The sequence below is a fragment of the Cavia porcellus genome, unplaced genomic scaffold (genome assembly GCF_034190915.1).
Source record: "Cavia porcellus strain 051 isolate PalLab524CR breed Dunkin Hartley unplaced genomic scaffold, mCavPor4.1 scaffold_15, whole genome shotgun sequence".
NCBI lineage: Eukaryota > Metazoa > Chordata > Mammalia > Rodentia > Caviidae > Cavia > Cavia porcellus.
The window spans coordinates 46,425,157-46,452,215 of NW_026947498.1; the positions used below are offsets into that span (position 1 = coordinate 46,425,157).

Below are 27,059 nucleotides of genomic sequence, written 5' to 3' on the forward strand. Positions count from 1 at the left end.
GAGACCAAGTATTTAGATGACTTTTAGTAAATCTTGACAAATGCAGACGCAGCCCAGGAATGACATAAGTAAGAACTATAAGAAAAACTTAACAACTCTGTAGCTGTGTCACAACTGCATTTCATTTCTGTAGTATATGTTGGAAAGTAGAGAAATAGAAAAATACAGAACTTTAAAAGACCAGAGAAAACTGCTTTTTCAGAAAAAAAATAAAAGAAAATCTGAGACTCAGAAAGTGCTGAAGACTTGCTCCGAGTCATACAAGTAGAGTTAATGGCAGGGCTGAAAGTAGAATTTGGATCTCTAATTTTCCATGCTGTTCACTCTTTTGGGGAATTTTGACCATATAGACGTTAGAGTTGTACCAAAAGAGTTATGTTAGTGAGAAAGGGATATCCCTGCCATGGAAGTGAATAATTGGGCCAAGCTAGTTGACATTGTTTGAATTTTTCCACAAAGTTCATGCTTTGGAAGTTACTCCCTAGTGCATCAGTGTTAAGAGGCCTTTTAATTAAGAAATGACTAAGTCCTGAAAGCTTTCCTATCCTAAGTTGAGACCTGCTGTTATTGTAGGAATGATTTCCTGGTAAAGGGTGAGATTAGTATCCTTCCTTTCCCATGCTTGCTTTCCTTTCCACCCCACTCTGGGATGATGCAGCAACAAGGCCCTGCCAGATGCTAGCACCTTAATACTGGGCTTCATAGCCTCCAGAACCAAGAATCTTTGGTTTATAAATTACTCAGTCTGTGGAATTTTGTTGCAGTAGTACAAAAGAGACTAAGCTAGTAGGCTCTCTGAAGTACATGCTGATATTCCATAAAGGAAATTTATACTTAAGGTCCCCTAACAGCTTTTCCAATTCTAATTTTAATGATTTTGGATAATTTTAATTATATTTACCCGCAACAGGGTAGTTATCTGTCTTCTCAGAAATTTTTGTTTGTTCTCATTCACATATGTCTCAACTATTCTACTCTTTCCTCAGAACCTGCTTTCCACTGAGCGCCTGTTCAAAGTTTCTCGTAATGCAGTATAAACAAAAAACCAAGCCAAGACTCCAAGTATTGGGCCCAGCTTGGAATGATGGGTAATCACTGTACGCATAACTAATTTAGCCATCTGCATTTCACCAGTATCCAGCAACTACTGCTTTTCCTCTATCATACATATCAGTATAGAGTTAGCAAAAGGGATATTTATGATAATAAAGTCAACCGGCTCCCATTTCAGTAGCAAGGCCTTGGTATAATGAAAGCTTTGATCATTTTGTAACCCAATAAGGTGTAAATCATTTTTAAAGTAAACTATTTTCTTTACTGTGCAACTAGATAGCTAATCTTACCTTAAATTGACTTTACAGTACTTAGCTTCATTAGAAATACATTTGCTAGCTAGCTAGCTGATAGTGTCTTTTTAAATAGAAGTATCCCCACTACTTTCTTCTGAACATAAAATGATCCCTGCCTATACTGCCTGTTCTATTGCACAGCTTTTAGGTCATTTTATTTCCCTACTATATTTTAGAAGGTATTTTCCCAGATGTCAGTATTTTTACACGATATACTAAAATGCCATATTTATAATATGGAATTTCCAGAAAACAAATGATCCAACTTCATTTGTCCTATCTCTTTCTTCAATGGAGAACAAAATGAATTATTTCTTCAGCAGAGACCATAATAATGAATTATTCTTTGCAGCAGTGAGGTGGTTGAAGTAAGGGCCAATCTCTGTAGCTTTAGAAAAGTGGGTTTTAAATTTTCATTTGTCATTCTACTAGAAAGTTTTCCAAAATCTCTATTCTGCTTGCTTCCATAGATTTTTCAAAACTTAAATGATTTATCATAGTACATTAATAGTAATTTTCATCAAAATACTTCCCCTTGCTCAGACACACTCATTTATTCCTTGCTAAAATGCTTACATGAATCTTGGATTTATTTAGGAAGTAGAGTGAGGAAGGAGATTGGTGTGATGATTTCACATATTATTATGGTGAATCAATGAGAAAGTGCCAGATACTTGTTTTCAAGAGTAAAGGAAATTGAGAGTCCAGAAGAGGAGAAGCCATGTTCTAGAGAAGTACTTAAAATTGTCCCAAGTCAATATGAAAACTCAACATCAAAATAAGATCCAAGACCCACAACTCTTGACTCTTCTTTTTTTTACTATTCCATTCCACTGCCAAGGAATAGGCCATATTTCCACTGCAAGGATAAGAGTTTAGGACAGGAAGGCAAAGAAAAGAAGAACAAAGCGTGTATCTTATATATGTGTTTGTTTCATTTTTTCTAAGAGAAGAACCTTTTAGTGTCAACAAACTTTCTCCAAAGAGTCATATAATAAGTATTTCATGCTTTGCCAACCATGTGGTCTCTGTAGCAGCTATTCAACTGTCTCACTGTAGCAGCCATAGAAGATACATAAATAAATGAGCAGGCTATCTTCCAATCAAAATGTATGTAATAACTTTTCAACTATACCATTGTAGCAGCCATAGATAATGCATAAATGAATGGACATGGCTGTGGTCCAATACAATTTTATTTATGGACGTGAAAACTTGAATTTAACTATTTTTTCATAGGATTACCAATTTTTTTTTGTTTTTTTTAAAATAATTTTAAAAGACAAAAGTCATTCTTCCAGACTATACAGAACAAATTGTGGAACAGATTTGGCCTGCTGATCAGTTTACTAAACCTGACTGAAGGGAGTAAATAATGAAATGTGAGGAAGACTCTAGACGTTAAGACAAAAAGACAAAATATGATACCTGAACCAGGGATGATTTAAATGTGGTAGGGAAAATTACCCATGGATATGCATATGCAGTAAGAGTAGATGGTTGCGCTGATCCTTGTTTCTGCTTTAGGGAATCTCAGTTGGTACTCAAGAGTCCATTTGATTATTTCATTTACTCTCTTAAGATTTATAAAAGGCAGGCTTTCACTGGCCTTTGAGAAGAAAAGCAAAAACAAAAGGGTCTCTGACTTAGAAGTTGCCATAGGTACGCAGAACCAAAGGAACTTACGCTTTAGGGGATGCAGAGCCACTTTATTAGGGATGGTAGCTGAGTTTTCATCATCAGTGAATCATTGTGCAGTCTGTTTGAGGCAAGGAGGAGGCAGTTAGCTGAACTCTTCTGTAGCAAAAACTACTTTATGACACTGTAAATGTCTTTTGCTGTATTAAAAGAACCCATAAAAATTCCTATTTTGTGATATAAAGGCTATATTGATAAACTTTAAATTAAAAAGGACCTGTAAAAACACCCTGAATGATTTACAGGCAGGTGAATACACAGCTTTTGCTACTTTGTAAGTCAGCTCACATGTAACAGTCATATGTATGGTAGTAATTATTTGTAACAGAATGTAAGTAATTATGGCACTAATGAAATAATGATAATAATTAAGCATTTTTGAGCTGCTGCTATCTAACATAGGTTTTGCCAACCACATAGTCTCAGTAGTAACTGCTCATTTATTATCTTATTTACTCTCTACAGCAGTCCTACAAAGTAGGTCTTACTCTTCTGTGAAAGGTGATATCTAGGTTCAGTCACACAAATACAAAATAGCAATGCCAAATTCAAATCCATGGCTTTCTGACATGAAAATTTACATTGTTTCCACTATACCCTTTCCACTGCTGAGAAATAGTGAGCCAGAAACCTAAAAAACTATCCCCAACTATATTATTGAATAGCTTTACTTTATAGATTCTAATTTTACTCTGTGTAGTCATCATACAGCGTCGTATGAGAATGATTTCAGCCCCTTAAACAATCAAACCAGTTATGCCTCCATCTGTGGTTTGTGAGGCCATTCATGGCTTATAGTTTCTAGGCAGGCTGCAGTCTTGAACTATTCACTGTCTGAATTTGCCTTCAAAGTATTTGTCTTCCTGCCTTACCTCTATCAAGTGGCAACCAATGGAAAACCACAAGCTCTGGAAAGTTTCCATCAGAGCCTCATTCCCAGATCCCTTTGAAAATCATAGTTCCTAGAGCTTGCTGTTATCTTCTTGATGGTCATGACTAATGTTTGTGACACTGTAAAACTTTCATAGAAAACATAGTCTGCGAGACCCAGATTCCTTCACTTGGATTCTGTGTTAAATTACCTATAACAAAATATTTACCAGCTTTCAACAGCTCTACCCTAAATTCTTCCTAGTAATCTGCAAAGTAGATATTAAGATGAGAGTTTTCTAAATAGTCAGAAAATTAAATAACTTAATGAATTTTATAAAGTGCCTCTCTGACAAACCAGAATTAAATTTTAAAAGACAACCAAACAACTGATAATATGAGAATATGAAGTGGCTCAGCCTTACTCATTTCTCCTAATCTGTTCCTTTCATTAATTATTTTTAGTAATTAGAGGTCAAGTATCCATTCTACCTGTCTCAGAGAAAACAAATTCATTTATCTAAATGTAAAAATGTAATGTGAAAGTGACTCCTTTATGTATGACTAAATAGTACCAAAATCCAATTTTTAGCCAGCCTGTTTAAATATGTGAATCAGTTATTTAATCCAGATTTCTTTGAAACCACAACTAGACTCACAATATGGATATTTGATTGAAAAATTGTAGCTTCTATTATTTACCTTCCATGGTTTATTTTGCTTACATTAGTAACCCATTATATACTTATTTTAAAAAAGTAAATCTGCATCATCACCCGATGAAATTGCAAGACTGCATGTTGGTAATTTTAGACACAACACCTATGAAAAGGTAATTTTCTGATATGTATGTGGCACAGCATTGGTTTTTCTAGACTGTCTCAAAAATATATCCAGGACCCTGGGAGTGAGGGAGGGAGAACCAGGAGACAGATGTGTACTAATCCTTCACTTATGGTCTAGAGAGAAGCTACACTCATGGAAGCAGTAAGAAGTTATTTGGCCTATGTTTATTTATAATGTGCAGGCTATAGAATATTACCATTCTTTATTATACTTAGATGAAATGGAAAGAATTCACTAATATTTTGACAGTGGCTTTAGTAGGCAATGTATGTACCTTTTGAATCAACTATGGGAAAAAGATAGTCATTTGGTTCCACTGACCTATTATTTCATGCCTAAATAAAAAAGGAAATTATTTGGGGCCTCAAATCCCATCTGAGTTACTGCTTTTTGTCACTTAAACATGTTTCCTTATCAGTAAAACTGAGCAGACACATACTTTTAAACATTTGACAGAAAATGTCTACTATTTAGGTGCAACAGTGAACTCAAGATTTAGAATGGGGAAACTCTCATAATTCAGAACAGACTCTCTTGAATTATTGTTGATAAAGAATATCAATGTTAATTTTCATAGTGAAAAAGGGTATGCTTTATTTTTTAAAAAGCCAAGATTTTCTGTTAAATATGCAGCCTCCAGAGGATGTCTGCTCTCATCAGTGAGCACTGCATGAATTGGTGTGTGCATGTGTGCGCTTTTTTCTCCCCAGAGAGCGGTATAAAACACAGTTTTCTGTATTTGTTTTGTTTTGTTTTGAGACAGTGGCAAGCTGTGTAATTCAGGTTAGTCTTGAGTTAACTGTAGTCCAAGCTGCCTCAAACTCACAGTGATGCGCTAGCCTCTGTCTCCCAAGTACTGGAGTTACAGGCATGTACCACCATGCTCAACAACACTGCAGTTTTATACTCTCCTGAAACTTAAGGCCTACTTCCTGTATTTTATTTTTAAGAAGTTGACTTGATATTATAAAGATGTATTCAAAATAATCATCCAAATTGTGTTTCAAGCTTATGCTTTCTAGAATGACAATATTAGTGATTTGATGGTGAAGGCATAAACATTTTTAAGTTACTAAGACCAAAAGTATTGAAAAATCAAATTCATAAGTCAGTGAGCTTATGAACTTTTTAAAAAAAAATTTTAGTTATTTTAAATGAAAAAGTATTAGCCAGGCATTGTGGCACACACCTGTAATCCCAGCATTCAGGAGGCTGAAGCAGAAGAATCGCTGCAAGTTTGAGACTAATCTGGGGCTATAAAGTGAGCTCAAGATCAGCCAGGTCTGCATATCGAGACTGTTTCAAAAAGACAAGAAAGGGGCCTGGGCATTTAGCTCAGCGGCATAAGCGCCTGCCTTGCAAGCAGGCAGTTGTGAGTTCAATCCTTGGTACCAATAAAAAAGGAAAAAGACAAAAAAAAAAAAAAAAAAAGACAAGAAAGAGAGAGAGAAAGAAAGAACGATATACCTTACACTGAAACATGGTTCCCAATAATCAAATGCCTTGACATTTCTTCATGTCGCCAAACTTATGAAGAAATCGAGCCACAGAAAAGGCATAAGCTTTTGTCATTGAGTTAAGTGAGTAGTTCTTAATTACCATTAAATTTATTTTATTTTGGAAAATTTCATGTATAGAAAAAGGACACTTATATGCTTATTACTAGCTTTAGAAATCATCCATTGGTGGCCATCTTTTTATCTATATTTCTTCCCCCCACATTGCCTTCTTTAGAAGCAAATCTCAAACATGTAGTTTCTTTTTTTTTTAAATTTTTAAAAGAGAGTAAGACAAAAGAGGACAGAACAAAGCAGATCAGAACAGAATAATGTAAGCAACACAGTACTTCACCACAAGACAACCCAGTATTAACAGTAGCTACCATAATGTCTCTTTCTTTGAAATAGTTAAGCGTACCTTCACATACAGTAGTATTAAACATAACAAAATAGTACAAAACCATTCAAGAGAATGAAAGTATTACAGGGCATTCAGAACCAAATAACAGAAAACGAACGATGGCTTAGTAGCCTTATCACCTTTTCCATAAAAAATTTGTTTATTGTGTCACACATATTAAAATCCAATAAGATACAACATGATAAAACCATTGGAAACAGAAGAATAAAATCATGGTAGGACATCAAAGCAAGATGATATTAAATCAGCAATGGCTGTCATAATGTCTTCTTTTCTTCAAAATAGCTGTAATTTCTCTGGATTAATTTGAAAGGATTCATTGGCCAAATCCGGCATAACTTGACCAGCAAAATAGCTAATTGTAAGAATTGAATTTAGCTCATTGAATAAAATAAGAACCCAGTGATAATACATGATACTCTATGTAGACAAAGGAAATGCTCTTCTGTACAGAATACTTACTAACAAATGTAGAAGGGCTGGTAGATTAGAAGTTCACTATTTTGAAACCATCATAATTACATGATTTGTGAGGTATAAAGAAGCATAAAAAATTACAAAAGTAGTAAAGAAAAATTAGTAAAAAATAGAATATCTATATATCTTAAGACTATAAATTATATATATAATCTATATATCTTAAGACTATATATATAATCTATATATCTTATATATATATAATCTATATATCTTAAGACTATAAATTATATATTAATAATCATTAGAAATAGTACATAGCTTAATGACTATTGTTATTCTTTTATTATTTGATTAGGAAATTTCATTTTATTTTTCCATAAAATAAAAGAATTAGTAACTTTAGAGTAGAGAAACCTGATCGTGACATCTTAAACAAATTACCAATACCAATAATAGAACAAACTGACATCATATGCTTCATGTTACGCACATGAAATGCACATCACTTCTTTTATAGTGCTCCCTCAAAATGTGTGATTAATTTGATTTTATGGAAATATTAGGCAGTTCAAAGCTAAAACACCTCCAAAAGAGTCTACACCCTAAAACACACATTTTTTAAAAAGTTGAGGAGCCATTCAGATTAAAGAAAACCAAAGAAACATGAAATGTATATGTAACCCTGAATTGGATCCTAGATTAGGAAAAAAGAAATTATAAAAAGAACATTATTGGGCTTTTTGGAAAATTTGAATGCACTGGATGGATTAAATACTAATACTGTGTTTATGTAAGTTTCCTGATTGTGAATGTCCTAGATCAGTTTTGATTACTATAACATAATACTGAGTACACAATACATAATTCTGAGTAATCTGAAAAAGGGTTAGTTCTCATTTCTGGAGACTGAAAGTCCAAGATCAGTTAGAAGGATCTAGTGGGGATCTCATCTCCTGCCATGTCTTCACAGGGTAGAAAGCAGAAGGGGAAGCAGACTGTGGGAAAGAGCGTAGTGGGCAGCCTTGCCTTATAAATGACCTACTTTCAAAGGCAACTCATCCAGTTCCGCAAAGATTGCTGCAGTCTTGAGGGAAAGCATTAATGTTTTTTAACGAAGTAATTACTCTGAAAGGTGCACCGGGGACTGATTTTCCAGTAAGTGAATTTCTGGGGACAGTCAAACCAGTAAGTGATTATCTTCCTAGGGAATAAACGTTGAAATATTTTGAGGCAAAAGATCATAATGTCTGCAATTTACTCAAATGGTTTAGGAAAACAAATAATAATATATGTCTATATGTAAGAAATAAAATGCAAAAGTGGCAAAATGTTACTGATTATCAAATATGGGTGAAAACAAGAGAAAAACGTGTGTGGTATCCTTGCAGCTTTTCTCTTCAATTTGAAATTACTTAAAAATGAAAAAAAATCAAGGATTAAAACAAAGCAGATACACATATGCACATTCACAATTGTTTTGTTTTATAGCTCAACATATAAAATCTGAAGATCACACCCATGATAAACTGAGTAATACAAAATTTTTCCCCTACAAAATGGCTACAGAATTCTATTGTCAGTTTTCATATGCAATTTATAAAATAAATAAGTATACAGTTAACATAGAAAAGTTTCTTAGAACCTCACATGAATCAAGACATGCCTACATTTGCTTTTACAGTTTCTGTGTCCATGTGACTTGCTTTGGAAAGCTTATTGAATTAACCTTTGTATAGATTTGTGCCTGAGTATTTTTGAAGGAAATGATGGTGATGATAACACCACTCAAAATACAGAATAAAATTTAAAGAAGTAAAGCTGTACTCTGATTTCTTTTTCACAGTTACCTGAGCAACACATACACACAAAACTTTTAGTCTTTTTCTAATTTATGGAACATAGGAAGTATCTCAGGAAAGCCAGAAGGTAAATAAAAGTTAGGCTTCAGCAATCCAGTAGAATCTATACAAGCATTTTCCTCGAGTTAGTATTTTAATGTATCACGAATTTATTTTTAAGCCAAGATCTCAATACTTTCTTTAAATGAAATATAAAAGACATGTGGTAATTTTTCCCTGGATGACTCTTTCTAATTAACAACTTCATCCATCCACTTGCATTTTATGTTTGATAGAATCACTCCAGACTATCTGAATAGTTGTTCTTTTCCTTGTTGCCACCCAAGTCATAAATAAGAACTTGTGACATTCTCTAGAGCAGGTTATTACCGCAATGTAAAAATAAACAAGAGAAATCTTTTCTATGGCTTATTTGCATATTCATGGTTCTCCCATTTAATCTTCTTTTAAAAAGATTATTTATACAAATAAACATAGCTGGGCCAGAGATATAGCTAAGTGGCACAGAGCCTGCCTGCGAAGTGCAAAGTCCTGAGTCTGATTTCTGGTATGCACCAAAAATGAAATAAAATAAACACAGCTTGCCTTAGAATATTAAAGCTTTCTTCCCCTGAGATTCATTTGTATAGTCCCAATAGCATTCATATGTTTTTTTAACGAAGCATTAATATGGAATACTTAGATGTGACAGTAGTTTCAAGAAACAGTTTAGCATCAACAAACATCTGCATATTTTTTCCGGCAGCCAGAGTAAATTAGTGATTTGTACAGCCTTCTGTCCGCATCTGTTGTTCCCTTTTCCCTTTTTCAGCACATTTAGTATGATTAATAAAGTGAACACACCCTTACATACTCATTCTGACAGTCATGGGGACTGTCCTGGTTGACAGTACACACAAGCTAGCACTGCTCCCATAAAGCACCTCAGTTGGATGTCTTTTATGGGCTGAATAGGATTTCCTGTACTAAAGAGCTGTGACATTAGAGAAGATGGTTGTTGGAGCCGTATAGAACTCTGCCTATCACAGCTAAGTTGATATTTTCTCAGGTTGTAGGGATCATTAGGCTGCAGAAAGAAATTTTTAAGGCTACATAGATGTGAAGTCTGGATTATGCATTTGAGGAAGGTATTTCTTTACCCTAGAGAAGGGAAGACAGTCTTAATTTTAAAGAGAAAAAAAGTTCTTATAACCAGTTCATTTATTCCACTGTGACTTTTTGCTGAAGGACCTGTCCTAAAGCTTATGTCTACTGCCAAATCCCAAGCTTTAGTTACTAGTGTTGATTCTGTATGACCTGTTACATTTTCCTTAGACAGTTGGATGTGATCACAGAAAGGTGGTTGCCAAAGTCTTATTTCAGTTCAGATACAGCTAAATGCAAGAATTCACTTCCTGACACCTTTCTTCTGCCTGCCCCACCCCAAATCACATTTTGAAAAGTGCTATGGGATCAACAAAATGGTCTCCTGTGTTCCAAGTTAATTTTGAGAGTGACTTTTCATGGTGAGTTTAGAGAAGTAGAATTATGATGGAAACTCTGTGACATCCTAAACTGTAACAAATGAACTATTCTTAAAGATGAATTAACTTCATGTCTATAAAGCTGAATATTTACTTTCCAAATGATTTAGTATATCTTTGTTTCTTTTTAGAACAAGCTTTTTCTTTCTTCATGTTCAATCTACTTTTTTGTAACCCTGTTATATCAGTGTTTTGTGATGTTACAAAAAAGCAAAACGTGTGAAGTCAAATTTTCCATTACATACCTCAACAGGAATGCCAGGGAACCTAGCCAATCTAAGGCTACAAAAAATAAAATTACAGGAAAGATGATTCATTAATCAACAATTTCTTTACCAAGGAAATATAATTAGTTGTATGTATTTGGTTCTGGAAAGGGAGATGAGTACACACAACCCAAGCTGTGAGTAAAAAGGGATAGGGGCTATTAATTTTAAATCTGCTAAGAATCCTTTGAGCTGTAATATTCAGAGGATGGAGTAATTCACTCTATTCCTTCATTTCTTTAGAGATGGAAGCACATCACATGCTGACCCTAACTATATTTTACATGTTAAAGGAGCTGAAAAGGTCAAAAATTATTACAGTAAAAGAAAAAATAGCCACTGAAATTATTTTCCAGAATCCACAAATTCCTCTTATAAACAAAAAGCTTATATGGCCACAGAATTTAGTACCATTTATGTCAAACTCAAAGTGAAACTTTTTTAGTATTCTAATTTAAAAAAATAAACACCCTGTAATAAATACAGTTCACTACAGCCAATAATAGATATGGTAAACTCTGTTATCTAATGTTTCTGTAGTTAGTCTGTAAGCACCATATGTAATAAAATGTTGAAAGCTGTAACTCAGAATGCTACAAGATCCTTGTGTATCTTGTAACTCATCAAAGAAAGATGTTAAAGTCCTGTATCAGTTTACTACTGTGTGCTTTATTTTAATTCTTTGAAAATTGGTAATTCACGTATAGTTCAGACACTGTCAGTCAGAGTCCATAATTAGAACAATTTTATTCATGTTAGATGATGCTAAGTTGACTGAAGATTTTTATTGCCTTTTATGGAGAACATGAGAGAAAAGTAATGAACAAGTTTTTTTTCCTTTCACCAAATAGCTGATAACCCAATTGCTATTACTATTTTATCTGCACAAATGAATTGTAATGTGAGAAAGAAACATTTTAAAGTTCCTTGTAATTGAGTGTTTCTTGTGAAAAGCTGGGACAGTTCAGAAAAGAAAGAAATGGACTGAAAGAGAGGAGCTGAGCCAAAGTTCCCAGACATTGACAACTAGGGCAAATGTAACAAGTCTACATTCTTTGCAGAAAAATGTGAAATCTTGCACTTCAATAGCAAAAAACTCAGCTATGTGAATGTAATAAGGAAAATGGGGCCTGTACTGTTCAGACTCTGCTTATATTGTCACATCTCTCCTTGTGGATCAGTGATGGGGATGTTTTTAGAATTATTATGATGGAAGCTGGCATCCTGAGTCTCAAATTGAAAATAATCAGCCCAGTTCTCACAGCTCAGAGGAGACAGTGCTTTACCCTGTTCCTTATCTGCCTTTTCTCCACACACACCAAAGGAAGGAAAAGAGAAGATAAACGTAGGTTTTCTTCCCTTTTGAAAAATTCTTGTGTTCCCAAAATCTTTGTTCTTTTCAGCTACATTAAATATTTGTTTGCTTAGTTTTTGAGTTTCATTTTGTTTAGGCTCATCATGGCTGAACAATCTCTAAGGTCTCCTTTCTCCCCTCCATACTTTTATCTAATGTTTGACTATTCATGCAGGCCAGGAGACGTTTGTTCTGTATGCTTCCTCCCCATCTTACCATACTCCCAAGGCATCCTTTCTTTCTGCTGTGTAATTTTATCCATCCATTTGGTTGAGTAAAAATATAAATATTCAGACTTTAGAAATGTACATCCTTGCAGCTGATTGATATATTTAATTTATAAAGGACTCTTTCTAGTTTTTAAAAGGGATTGTGGATTAGGTATGGTGGTACACGCCAGTAATCCTAGCCCTCAGGAAGCTGATGCAGGAGGATCCCCATGAGTTCAAGCCTAGGCTACACCATGAGAACAAGGCCAGCCTAAACTGCACAGTGAGACCCAGCCTCAAAAATAAATAAATAAATAGGAATGTGCTTTAAGAACAAAACTTACTGAGATATATGTTGAAGTCCTCTGACCTCAAGCAAATATCTTGCTTCATTATTTTTTTCACACATGATTTTATTATTTATTTTAACACCAAGCACGTTTATTAGAAAAGAAAGAAGTTATAAAATATCTTCATATCTTTCCTTGAGAAATTAAAAATAAAAGACAAAACCAAAAACAAATAGAATAAAATAATATAAATCAAAAAACACAATCCCTTATCAAACTGCCAACATCGTTTTTCATACAGATTAACATTTTAAAATGTTAAAATAAAAAAGACTCAGAATAGTCTAAACAACTTTGATAAAGGAGCAAAATTAGAGTTCCAACCTCCCCCAGTCCCACAATTTATTACAAAGTTACACCAATTATGACAAAATGGCATTGATATCAAGATAGACAAACCACCAAAGTACCAATACAAAGTCCCAAAATAGATAACCACAGTATATTTACTGAGAATACAATCCTAAGGCCTCCACTTACTGTTTTTGCATCTTTGCCAGAAATCAGTTGTCTGTTATGTAGGTATCTATTTTGTCTTATCTATTGTCTAACATATATTGATAGAATATCATCTATGTGCTAGGTATTGCATTAGGCACAAGGACACAGTTGTTTACAAGATGGGCACATCTTTTCCCTGATTGAATTTATACCCCAATGGTCAAAACAAAGAAAAATTAATATTTAAGTAAGTATTTCAAATGTAGTAGCAAGAAGTAACCTGAGCCAAAGAAACAGAGAAGACTATTTTGTGAATAATAAAGTGAGTCTCAAAGAATGGGTAAAGTTTAAGCAAACAAAGAGAAAGTAACAGCCTCAAAACATAAAAGGCTCAAAGTTAGGAAGAAACTAGAGACATAAAAAAAACTGAGAGATCAGGTGGGCTAAAATCCCAGTGAATAAACAGGAAGTGGAAAAATACTAAGATTATATAGGGCATTATAAGCATTAGCAAAAATTTTAGTCTTTTTTTTTAATAGCAATGAGTGATCATCTAATGTTTTCGGGGTTTCATTTTTATTGATTTGATTAATTGATATTTTTTGTTTTTTGAGATAAAGACAGATCTCCTCCCTATGTTTTCTGGGCTGGTTTCTAACTCATAGGCTCAAATAAGTGATCTTCCTGCCTCAGCCTCATGAGTAACTGGAACTACAAGCATACACTACCACGTGGACTGAAAGACATTTTAATAAGGTAAAAACAGTCATATCTGCGTTTAAATTACTCTAATGGTTGCTACTTGTGACATAGTAGATTAGATGAGTACAAGAAGAGTGAGAAGCCTAGTGCCATTATTCACGTGAGAGGTGGAAGTGGTAGTCAGTGAAAAAGTGAATGGATTCAAGACAGATTTAGGAGCTATACTGACATCATTTAGTGGCTCTCTGAATTGATGGCACTGCACAATAGGAAAGTGTCACTGATAAATTTCCATTATCTGAGTATAAAGTACTGTTCCTGAGGTAAGAACTTCTGGAGGAGAACTTAACCTGAGACAGGAAGTGGTAGATGCCAAGTTCAGTTTTGGACAACTTTGATCTGGGATGGTTGTGAGTCATCTCAATAGATGTGTCATGCAGATGATTGTAAAACAACCCCCCCCCCAATTCTAAAGCCCAGAAAGTATGTATAGGCTAGAGATGTATATTGGGTAGCAGCTTATATATGATGAAGCTGTGAATATGGATTAGATTGCCAAGAAAGAGAGCTTGACACAATAAAGAAAAAGGGTCAGGACACCTCTTAGATCTTCAGTTGTCACATCTCTATCATGGAAGTGTTGATCAGTCTGCAGAGAGGTTGAGAGGCATGCAAACAGTGCATAACCCGGTGTTTAGCTCATAATAGGTGCTCGATGTATGATAATTGTTATCAATATTGATAATCGTGTATAATAAAATCTTACCACCTTGTTTCTAGAGTGAGTTGGCACTAATTGAGAGGAAGGTGGGGGGAATGAATGATTGCATGAAGGAATAAACATGATTCTATAAGAATATGTCCATAAAAATTGAGATAAAGCATTCATTGTGCCAGTATTAGATAAAACTTTTTTCTAATTTCATTTTCCATACAGTTCTATGGCAAACAAGCTCCTATAATCCTCCCCCTGAAAAAATCAACGTTCTTTGTTTTCCTTAAATGGAACAACTGGACCTGAATCACTTGTGAGGCTACCACTGGGTTCATCATCTTGGCGAGTTCTCTTTGCTGCTACAGTGACTAACTGATTTGTTAAGAAATATCTAAATTTTTTTGTAATAATATTATTAGGAAAGCAAAGCTGTTACATTTCCAGACAGCAGCTTTGTTGTAAATGTGGGGAGACCACAGAGCTGTAACACATTGCACATATGTGAGGCTGTCTGAGCGTCTTGGCATTAGTAATGATGATAATGCTCCCACTTGGTGGAGGCAGACCCTCCCTGCAGCTGGCGTCTCTTCTGCACAGGGATGAGGTCACTGGGGGAGGGGAGGAAGTAGGGCTGGGGAAGATGAGAGAGGAAGAAGCTGTCATTTCTGCTTTCTTGGTAGAAAACGGGAAACATATTTGCCACATGCTTACTTTATTTATTAATTTTTTTAAGGAAAGAGAATGGAGAAAGGCAGATTGTAAGTTACTTCAAGATGATGACAGCTTGGTGTCCCCGGCCCCGCCTGCCGCACAACTGTCAGTATTCACAGGACCGGGCCAGTAGAGTCTCCCGGGTCACTGATAACCCTATCTAACCTCTAGAATACTTGAAACTGCTCCAAGAAGGATATTCCAGCTATTTAGATCCTAGTCACTATTTTAATATTATGTAATACCTACTTCTAGCCAGTTCGCTCTCCTTCTGTCTCAGATATATCTAAAACAGGAAAATAAGGAGTCTTTTTCCCTTTGACAATGTAGTTAAGAGCATCTGATTTTTCATCATCTACTTCTCAAAGATATCACTGAAAACAAATGAATGTCAATGTTTTTGGAATTTAGCAGCATTAGTCCATCCAACTGATGCACCATACTTTTTTATTCGTAGAGTTTGTACATCTAGACTTGTAAATCTAGAATTCCTTGTATGCCTCCAAAGTCCAGGGATTTTTTTACAATTGGTTATTTTGGGGAGGGAGATTAGGAAGAGTAGGGTCACTTTGGCATTACAGGAAAGCATGTTGGCTTGGCCACAGTCAGCCAACCGCAATCAGCATTTGGCCGTCTCTGCTCTCAACAGTAGAATGAGTTAACAGTGAAAGAATGAGGAGCTAAAAATGCTCTGAAGACAGTCCTGAACCCTTCAGATGGAAGCCAGGTCTGGTTTGCCTTTGTATTCTCAGTGCCTCAGCCAGGGCCTGATGCACAGTGAATGCTCCGTGAGTAGGAAGCATGTGCGGAACCCAGTCTCACCATTTTCTGTGGTTCAGAACCGCTGGGATCGCCAGCGCAAATTACCATGAGTAATTAGTGGAGGGAAAAAAACATTTCCTCCACAGTGCTAGAGAAGAGGCTGTTGTTACTTAAGTGAGTATAGTAAGCTGACTATGAACAGTGCTTCTGATTTGATTTTTTTTTTTGAGATACAAATATAAAGAATATTGTCCTGAACTTTTTAAGGTACAAAATCTTACTACTATTTTTTGTATTGTCTTTTCAAGACAGAGTCTCACTGTGCAGTTTAGGCCGGTCTTGAACTCACTTCGTAACCAGGCTGACCTCAAACTTGCTGCCATCCTCCAACTACATCGTTCCAAGTGCTGGGACTAAAGGCATGCATCACTTTGCCCACCACCACCAGTTCTTTTAAATGCTTAAATTTTTCAGCTTGTTTCCTTCTCAGAAAAATAGAAATAAAGATATTTTCTCTACCCCTCCCTTAGGTTTATTCTTGGGGTTAAAATCTATTACGGAATTGAAACTGGTAAGAAGCATAGGAAGTAAACTGTTATTAATGATTTCCATGAGAATACTGCCTTTAAACAGTTTTTTTTTCTAAAAAAAAGGTCTTGAATTCCTTCAAGGAGGTACTAGAAGAGTATATTTATTGGCACTGTTGTTGTTAATCCTTCTTTAAACTTCCTTTATTTAAAAACTAGCCAGGTATGGTGGCACAAAGCTATAATCCTAGCCCTCGGGTGGCAAGGGCATGAGGATCTCCACAAGTTCAAGGCGAGCCTGAACTGCATCGAGAGGCCCTGTCTCAAAAACAAAAAACAAAAAACAAAAAACAAAAAAAAACACCAACTAATGACAGTTCTCTCTCCCTTTCTAAAAAACTTTTATGACTTTACTTCAAATTTATGTATTTAAAATCTGAAGTATCAGATCATCCTTTAAAAATGTCATTAGTCAAGTGTGGTGGTACATGTCTGTAATCCCAGCACTGGAGAGGCTGAGACAGGAAGATCACAAGTTCAGGTCACTCTGGGCTATACAGTAAGTTCAAGGCCAGCCTGACCTGCATAGTGAGGCCCTGCTTAATAAATAAATAAATAAATGTCATTATTATTAATAATCCAAAAATGGCAGGGTTTATAAATCTACTAACTGAATGGTTAAATGATCACAAATCAAACACTAGTTTTACCACATGCAAATTTTTTCCCTGCAGTTTCACCAACAGTGACTGAACTGTGGATATCTGTTATAAGGCAGTAGTTTTGTCCTTTTGGAAAGAGACTGTCATGAAAAACCAATGCCTCAGCTACTTTCTAGCTATGCTCTTAATAAAATCATTTCATCTCTTAGCCTCAGCTTCCTCATTTCTAAACTAAGACACTGTTCAGTGTCCTGGCATTTGGACTTTTACTTCTCTCCACAGAAGGCATTTGAAAAAAGGGAGGGTATTTTTGGTTGTCAAAGTGAAAGAGTGGGTAAAAAAATGATTGGGTACAGATACACTGAGAGCATTTAGCGGGCAAAGGTAGATCTCAATTTTCTTCTTTCCTTTTGTATGTGGGTGGAGGTTTGATGGGCATTGGACTACCAGGGACAGAATACATGAGTACTCTACCCCTGAGTTATAATGTCTTTTTTATTTTCAGACAAGGTCTTGCTAAGTTGTTCAGACTGGCCACAATTTTGTGATCTTTATGCTTCAGCCTCTTGAATAGCTGGGAGTAAGGCCCACCTCAGATCTGCAAAATTGTCTGTAGTGAGCAGATCAGACTCTTGAAAGAAAGAATGGTGCCTCCTACATTGTAACTATAGCTTCATAAGCAACACTAGGTCATAGCTTTTGAGAATGCAAAGATCACATTTAATAAAGGATTCAGGCAAAGTAGGATCTCTGTTGCATCATCTTCCTAGATTCTTGTCCTTTCCTCCTCACAAATAGATGATCCAGTTACTGTTGAAAGGGAAAGTCGGGACCAGCCCATTGCCTTCCACTGTTTCAATTTTACTAGGAAAACTAGTGGTGGGGAGGTTAGCTCACTTGTTCATCCTTTAATCTCTGAACCCCCTCAGTTCTTTCCTAAGCCTTCAAATCTTAGCACTTTGAGCACTGAAGTGTGGCAACTGCCTAAAGGGTTTTTCCGGAGGATGGGGAATGAGAGGAAGAAAGACAAGAGCCAGTTCTTTCCTGCAGCTGTAGCTAACCAAGGCAAGCTGCCAACATAGACAGCTTCTCCATTGCAGTCAGGGCCACCCTGAAGCCTTATGTGTGGGTGCAAAGTTATTGTGACACATGGTCTCATGGGGTGTGAGCAAACTGTGCATGATGATGGAGGTGCCAGATGATTCTTATGCCAGTTTTTTGGACTGTCATTTAAAGAAGGGGAGAAAAACAGCAAATCAAAAAGCTTTCCACTCTATTGATGGACACCTCAGCTGAAAGCAGTAGTCAGTCCAGATGGGCTTTATGTTTTTCAGCTCCTGTGCATAGACAAGGCTAGGGTTTGAGAATTTCTGTTTAGCTCCAGGTTTTTCTCCTAATTAAATTTATTTTCAGGTTTTTAAATTTTATTTTACTCTTTAAAGAAAGTCTGTTCTGCAGAATTGTATGAAGCTTGACATGATGGTCTAGAGTAATTGCTTAAATATGGACTTGGACAATTGTTGAAAAGCACTTTTGTTTGTGTCATGGAATGAAAGTTGCACAATGGTCTATTTTCAAACCTAAATGGATTACATCTTAAAAGAAATAGAAGAGCACAGCAAACAAAAAATAAGTGAGAACATTAATTTTTATGCAAAAAATTAGTATCTAAATTCAACTGGAAAGAACTATAGAAATTGATAGTTATTTCCTTTCTTTTTTTTTTTTCATCATTGTTGTTCTATACTTTGGCCTTAGTATTTGAAGTCACTCCTTTGAATGAGAACACATGGCTTCTCTACCGTATAGAAAAATTTTGGCAAGTATAAATCATGATGACAAATAGACAATTTTCTTGATTCATTTGATTTATATCACTTCTTTTGAGATTCAAGCACATCCATCAAAAAATCATCAAAGCTATTGCTTTTCTATCTTTCCCATGAAACCTTAGGGATTCAAGAATTTATCAAAGTGGGGAGGTTTAAACTAGGATGACGTTTTTAAAACAATCACTCAGTGTTGGAGGGCAGTACCAATGTTGTCATATTTTTAAAGTGGAGTTCTGCTCTGTAGTAACCTATTTATACTTCTGTTCTAAAATATGTGCACTAGCCGGGAATATAAGCCCAGCACCTCCCTGGCAAGCACAAGGTCCTGAGTTCAAGTCCTGATACCAAAAAAATAATACTCATTAAAACATGTACAGGATAGTAGAACAAAATAATTAGTTGAAGTAATCAGGATGATTGGAATATAAAGTTGAAGATAATAATGGGAGACCAAAATATATATTTGGCCGCTATGTTTATTAGAAGTAAACCATAAATTTAGTTCTAAACTTTTTAGTAACCTAAGTGAAAAGGAGCTTGATTTAATTACCCAGTGTCTTGGTTACTCTTCTTGTTGCTGTGACAAAATTCTTGGCACCCAAAATGAAGGAAAAAAAGGTTTATCGCACTGTTTGTGGAGATCTCATTCCATAATCAGCTGGCTTCAAGGCAGGGTGGCATGGCACAGGGACAGCAGTTCAAGGCACCAGCCAGAGCAAAAAAATCTCTTTTCTTATATTTTAAGCCGGCTGTCCACCCCCTCCAGGGCAGATGTACCACTCACCTCTAGGTACCTCTTGCATAGGTACCTAGGTACCTCTAGGCCCTCTTGCATAGGCTGATGATATTTACAAAGTAATAATCCTGGCTCCCTGCTGAGTCTCTTAATCAAATTTATAAACTTCTCAAGTTGACACAATGTATCAACCATAACACCCAGATTTACCCTTACAAAGAATTATTATTATTATTATTTTTGAAGTCACAACCTCTCATTTGGCAGGCAGGCACTTAAGCCACTGAGCTGAATTCCCAGGCCTTAGAAAGAATTTATTAAGGACATCACAGGACATTGTTGAGAAGAAAATAACTTTTTATTTTGTTTACTCATCTAAGTTTTGGTTTTGTTTGTTTATTTGTTTGTTTTGTACTGGGGATTGAACTCACAACCACACTTTGCAAGACAAGCACTTGTGCTGCTGAGCTAAATCCCCAGCCTTCGTCTAAGTTTCTTGAACGCTTTCTGGTATGTGGGAAATTTGTACTGATAAAGAACGTGGACAATATCAAATATCAAAGAAAAAATATACGTTTTTTTAGGTTTGTGTGAAATGCTCTGTTTAAAAATGTAAAACCTCTTAAAATTACTTTTAAACGTTTTAATGCAGTGATGTTTATATAATTTTTCTTTTTAAAGAACTCACTGTTAATTCCTCCGGTTTTTAACTAATTGTCACTCTGGAAAATTCCTCCATGACAATGTTGGGAAATAAAAATGACTCCTCACAATAACAGCCTTTAGGGTAAGATTTTGGTGCAAAAGCAACTCTAATGCCTTCCACCAGATTAGTTGTTTCTATTTGTTTTATACACCCAAATCTCTTCTTGTACACAATCTAATGTCCAATAGACAAAAAACATATAATATTTTATTAGAGTAAATTTCCTTTTAAATCATCAGATGGATAATACACACTGATTATAAAAGATCATGTGTGAGATCAATGAAGTTCTTTTCAGTAAATCAAAACTTTGAATGGATGGTCACCGTAGCATCTTAATCCTTTCTATAGTCTATGTTGCTACAGTTTTTAAAACTTCATTTTGATACCTCAGTATGTATTATTCAAACAGACTAATCCAGAAGCTTAAAAGAATAGTAAATATTTTTTTTTCAAAATTGAGTAATAAAAACTAATGGCTCATATTCCTAAAATGTCTTATATATTGTTATAAATATATAATTTAATGTAATATTATGTATTTAATACATTAAGTTCCATTAATCTATTATGTTCCATCCTATAGACATGATACAAAATAGTGTATAGTTTGTGAATTTATGCATATATTACAAATATTAAACAGGTGGGGATATAGCTCAGTGGCCTAAGCACCTGCCTAGCAAGCACAAGGTAGTAAGTTTGATTCTCAGTACAATAAATAAATAAAAAATACTGAATATATGAAATACAATTGCCAGTTAGTCCTTATTTGATCTAGAATAGTATCACAACATATATCTTATCACATGTTATTTTGACTACAACAGTCATAATTTGTGGTCTGAGAGTTTATCTCTCTCAGAACTGACCAAGATACCATGAGACACCCCTGTAATGAGCTAATGTGTTGAAGCTTTTTCTATTGACTGTGACATAATAACAGAACTGTATACTGTAGTCGTGTAATATGATCTGTTGAAGTTCTACATAAATAAAGATGCACAGTCCTGAAATTCATCAAAGACCGGTACAGAGCAACAGTGAATGGCACATTTATGCAAGATTCACTTCTGTACAATAAAATTGCAGAGGCGGGGCTTTTGTCCCAATGTCCGGATGGTGCTGAGGGTGGTAGTGAGGGGTGTGTGGGTATGGGTATGTGTCCTGCTACCACTGAGTATATTTTTTTAAAGTTGTTATTTAAAATTTTTATAGAAGCAAAATATAAGACATCTACCTTCCAATGATCAAGTAAAACTGTTGAGATATAGTACAAGAAAATCCTCCTACATATGGCATGAAACAGTTATAAATAAATAAGTTCATATGTGATCCTGTTCTTTAAATATGTAAAGATCATAAAATACCTTGTAGTTACTTTCTGAGGTGTGTTGTTTCTCAAAAAGGGAAACTTAAGTCGGGCATGGATAGGATAACTCAGCTTTCAAAACCTTGTAATATGTAATTTCCCCTAAATAAAATGAAATTTAGTTCAATCTTTGGAGAAATGCTGTGTATAATATCACTAGTGGTATCCTGCTATGCATTTGGCTACCAGTCATAATTCCTTGCCTTAGTCCATTTTCTGTTTCCATGTCAGAGTATCAGAGACTGTGTATCTTTTATAAAGGACAAAAAATTATTCCTTACAATAATAGAGGCTATCAAGATCAGAATGCTAGTATCTGATACAAGCCATCTTGCTGTGTCATCCCATGGCAAAAGGTAAATGATCAAGAGCAAGAGACTTTAATCCATTCATGACAGCAGAATCTTCATGAGGCACTACCACCCAGTGCTGTTGCACTGGAAATTAAAATTCCAACACATAAATTTTGAGGGACACATTCAAAACAAAGCATTCCCTAGTTCTGTTCTCTTCCAAACAAGACTGTTCATGTTTTATTGACATTGTACTTCCTGTGCTTCATCTTTTCTGCCCTACAAACTTGTCCATTTGATGACTTAATTGTAAGTCATTGTATAATTCACCATATCAAGCTCTGTGTCTCACAAGTGGCTTAAAAAGACAGTTTCCAAGGGCTTCCCTAACAAGTTATCATAAAATGGGTGGCCAATTGCCATATAAATCGTTTTTCTCACAGTTCTGGGAGCCAGAAGTTTGAGGTCAAAATGTCAGTAGGGCTATGCCTTCTCCAAAAACTCTAAACAAACTCCCTTTCGTTATATAGCTTCTGATGGATGGCATCAGTCAGAATTCCTTGATTCATGGTGAAATAACTCCAAAATCTGTGTCTTTGTGTAGTAGTCTTATCTCAGTGTGTGTCTAGGAACATCAATCATTGGATTGGGATCCACTCTAATCCAATTAAGAGCTCATCTTATATTTGATCACATTTACAAAGATCTTGTCTCAAAATAAATTCACTGGTAACTGGTGCATAAACTGGGGATGGGGAGAGGTGCTATGCTTTGTATTTAGATGTCTCCCCCAGAATCTCATGTGTTTAATGGTAGAGCTTTTTGGAGGTGGCTTGATCTAGGGTGTATGATGATGGGATTAAGGATGTGATACTGAGATTAAGGATGTGATGCTGGGATTAAGAGTACCCTACCCTGGGTTTGAGTGCTACCTACCCTAACGGCAGGTAGTCTGGATGGAATATAAGGGACTGAAAGAGGGCTGCTGCTGTCACTGACTACTTGCTACTTCATTGCTTTGCTGCCTTCTGCCTGCCATGAAATTTTTTTTCTTTTGTGATGCCCTTCTGCCCACGCTACCCTGTTTCGAGCCAACTGATTAGGGACTGAAACCTCTCCAAACTGGGAGGTATAATAAACCTTTCCACCTCTAACTTGGGGTGTTGGGTATTTTGTCTCAGCAATGAGAAAAAAGTAACTAAGAAAGAGGAGTAATCACTCTGGCATAGAATCTTGGTGTGCTGTTGCGTTTCACAGAGTATTTGAAAGTCTACACTTGAGCACCTTTTAGCCATTGAAATGGATCACAGGCTTTTTTTTTCATTGTTAATATATTTCTTATCTGGAAAGCTTTCCAAAGTTACAGAAGCGGTAACTAACCAATTCTTCGATAACTAATCAATTCTTTGGTCATTGCCATTGCACTTGATAAGTACGTATCATGTTATAAAATTATCCCTTGAGGTCATGTTTGTTCTCTAGAATTCATATGCAACTTCGTACTAGAATAAAAATAAATTACATCCAAGTGTTTTCAAGCATTGACTCTGGCCCACACTTAAATAACTCTATACTTTGTTCTTTGAACATCAGGATATTAGGGATACTTAAATGTGTACAGTATTCTCCGGGTTACTTAAATGTGTACAATATTCTCCCCAACACAGTAGTTGTAAAGAGCTGTATTATCTCAGACTCATTTACCACTTGAGATTTCTTAATATTCTAAAGGCTGGCCAAAGGTCAAACATGTTCATGCTTTTAAGACAATATATAGTGATATTTAAATCTCCCAGTGTTGTACTAAGAAGAAGGTTCAGGACAAATGTCATAAACTAACCCAAGCACAAGCCTCTCAGATGTTTTTTGTTTTTTGAGTAGCATGGTTTAAAAAAAATTACTTGCTAATAATAGAGTAATTCACAAGGAAACCCATATATCTGGTATTTCCGAAACTCAGAAGATCTAGCAATCAGAGGCCCACATTCTGGCAGGTGGCCAGAGTTTTAAAGTAGCCGTCCTGTCAGACAGAGTACGTGCTCATTTTGTACTATGGGCCAGTCTGAAGCACTCTCTTCATTTATGTTACATGCATGGCCTTCGTTGACATGTCCCCCTAGTCCTAGATCTTAGTATTCCCAATGGAATGTTCTTGCTAGTTTGGCTTAGAAAAAAACAAACTGAACATAGTCAGGCAAAGGAGGCCAGATCATAGATTTCCTTTTTCTGTGGTTTGCACTTTCTTTTGATGATTTCCACCAATACCCTCAAGGCCAAGAATGACATGGATATGCACCTTTGATCACAGTGCCTTGCCCCCTTTTGTTCTCCACCTCTGGTGTTAAAGTTAAGTTCAAATGCAAGAATTCAAAATAATGTGAGCAATTTTCAGATTTAGTGTCATATGACTCTTCCAAACTTGGATTTAATTAATCAGAGCACAAGCCCTTCCAGAAACTTTTGAACGCCCTTTTCTAGCCTTTGGAGCCCCTTTTGGCCATATTTGCTTTTGTGTCTCCCCTTTACCCCTTGGCCTGCAGTATTTTAATTTCAGACTAAACTATCTTTCTGAAAGTTTCCTGCTACATATTCTTCATGTGTTTGTGGGCTTGTCCTTCAGAATGTTTCTAACTAATCCTTATTACAAATCAGTCTTCCAGATCTCCTTGTCCTGTTTTTGTGGATTTCTTCCATACAGTTTCACTAGAGGTCTGTTATCTCAAGTATTAACCTCAGAATCCTGAAAAACACCTCTCTAGCTTTCTTCAGAGGTGGACTACCATACAACTAAATGCCAGCTCGGGACCATTAAAAGATGGAGGGAAGGGTGAATTGACCACTAACTTTGAGAGAGCTCAGTAAGAGGAAGTGATGGTTGAGTGGCTAGGATGGCAAGTTGTACTAGAATGCTCTGGAGCTGGAATCAGAGAAGCTCTCTTGCAGGCAAAGCTAACATTTAGCTGTACTGTCTGCACTTCACGTAGCTTTTATGTTCCTCCAATGGACTGGGTAATTCTAAAGACTTTTCTAGATCCAATATTCTAGGACTGTGTTCTACAAATATGCAGAATTTCAATAAGAAACCAGGAGTACAGTGAGATGTAGCTTTAAGGAAGGATAACCATCTCTGGTTCTGAGCTCCTCCTCCTGTTGTAGTCATGTCAGTTTCACATACTCATTACATCATCAAAGAAGAAGGTCAGTGCAACCCCAGACTTCTCAGGCTGTCAAATCTACTTGTAAATCAGAGTAGACAGAGTAGTTGCAGTTCTGCAAATTCTGAAATGTTACATGTTCTTGGATAACACTAAAATGCATTTTGTGCCTGGTAGCTTGTTAAAATTCTCATGATGTATTCCTGTAAATGTCTGTAGCATGCAAGAAGAGATTGTGCACTATCTGTTACCAGTTAGCTTAGTTGGTTGGAATTCAAGACTGTGGCATTGGACTCTTTATTAGACAGTTGGCTTTAGGCGGAGAAACTTATGTTTGCTCTACTGGTTCGTAAATACATGCATTTGACCAGAGAACATAGTTATCAACATGGCATTATCAACATAACCTATCCCTTCTACTAGAAAAAAATCACCCATTAACCAGGTCATTCACCTCATCCTTGTCTAGAATTAGCAATAGTAAGCACAATTCCAGGCCAAAATTGTATGTTCTTCAAAGATCATGATGCACATTCACCCACCTGACCATCTAAATTTTTCTGAACACTGTAAAAGTGAGGAAACGAGCTAGTTGTTGGAGGCTGACTGCACAGTGCTGTGCTGAATGTTCTACATGCATTCTTCCACTTGTGTCTCAGAGTAATCCCAGGTAACATGTAATTGTTATTTTCCTTTTGCTTTTGAGGAAACTGGCTGAGAAAGACATCTGACTTTCCTAGGGGTCCACAGTGACTGAGAAAATTAGCACTGCTCTCTATAACTGTCTGACCTTAGAGTCCCATGCTGTTACCCACTGTACCTTACTGCCTCTCATGGCACTGCACAGGACACTGTACAGAGTTGGGGATTTTAGAAATTGTAATAAGCTTTTACTTATTAGCACAGTCTCAGATACTTGTAAGTGGTGTATGAATGTAAGTTACAGTTCCTTAAAATGAAGAATGAGGTCACTGCTGTAGGCAGGCAGAGAAAACTTGCCAAATAGTTGAGGCAGATGTCTGTTTTTGGATGCTTCCACAACCTTTCCATTAGTGACCTCTCTGTCCCAGCAGCTCAAGATAAATCATTGCTCAATTTTGGTTCTTCAGACTTCCAGGTCAAGCACAAATCCCTATAGTGAAACTGACAGTAAAATTGCAGAAGTTTTTTAGTAGACCATGATGTATAATATCCTCTGTTAGAACATGCAGGTTAGCCATGACTTCTCTTGAGCCAGTGCCATTTGTGAAGTTTAACCTAAAGAATAGTTATTAAGTGATATGCTAGCTGTCTGGTACCCTGTTCTTCCTGATCTTCTAATGTCATACACATTGAGTGCAAAGGACCTGCTTAGACAGCACAAAGACAGCGTTTGGTGCAAGCTCAGAAACAACCTTTGTAAGATTATTTTTCCTTTGAAATTTTGTAGAAAGACATGAAAGGAAGGTGCCTTTCAGATAAATTCTCTTTGACCTAGACAACACTACTTACTGTAAAGCTTGAAGCTTCATGGTTTTCCTTCAAAGAAATGAACAGAGAGACTCAATTCACTGTTAACACAGTAAAATATGCTTGGAATTGAAGGGCTCTATTAGATAATCTGGAGGTATTATTTTTTTTTCTTTATTGTAATGTAACTTCTAGGAAGCCATTATTTTAAAAATATAATACCTCTGTTATGGATTAAAAACTGGTGGTCAACTTAACACCAGCTGAATTAAATCAGCATAGTGCTATGTGTAGATGACCCACCTGAGGAAAGTTGCCAGCATAAATAGAGA

The 27,059-nt window shown here is 35.9% G+C and overlaps 2 protein-coding genes across 7 annotated transcripts in view; one reads left to right on the forward strand and one right to left on the reverse strand.

The window, feature by feature from the left end:
• Positions 1-27,059, forward strand: part of Cmss1 (cms1 ribosomal small subunit homolog) — a 341,586-nt gene that overhangs the window by 186,622 nt on the left and 127,905 nt on the right. Inside the window, exon 1 of one of the 3 annotated variants that reach the window (XM_063224829.1) lies at positions 1,064-1,088. The exons of the other annotated variants lie outside the window; for them this stretch is intronic. Coding sequence (XP_063080899.1) covers positions 1,082-1,088 — 7 coding nt within the window. The 5' untranslated portion in view covers positions 1,064-1,081. Of the gene's footprint in view, positions 1-1,063; positions 1,089-27,059 lie in introns of those variants that run through there. 3 annotated transcript variants of the gene reach the window in all.
• The window catches only part of Filip1l (filamin A interacting protein 1 like), a 243,707-nt gene that overhangs the window by 158,326 nt on the left and 58,322 nt on the right, over positions 1-27,059 (reverse strand). For 2 of the 4 annotated variants that reach the window (XM_063224824.1, XM_063224822.1), the window contains one exon: positions 3,036-3,108. The exons of the other annotated variants lie outside the window; for them this stretch is intronic. The gene's annotated coding sequence lies outside the window, so the exon portion shown is untranslated. The remainder of the gene's footprint in view (positions 1-3,035; positions 3,109-27,059) is intronic. 4 annotated transcript variants of the gene reach the window in all.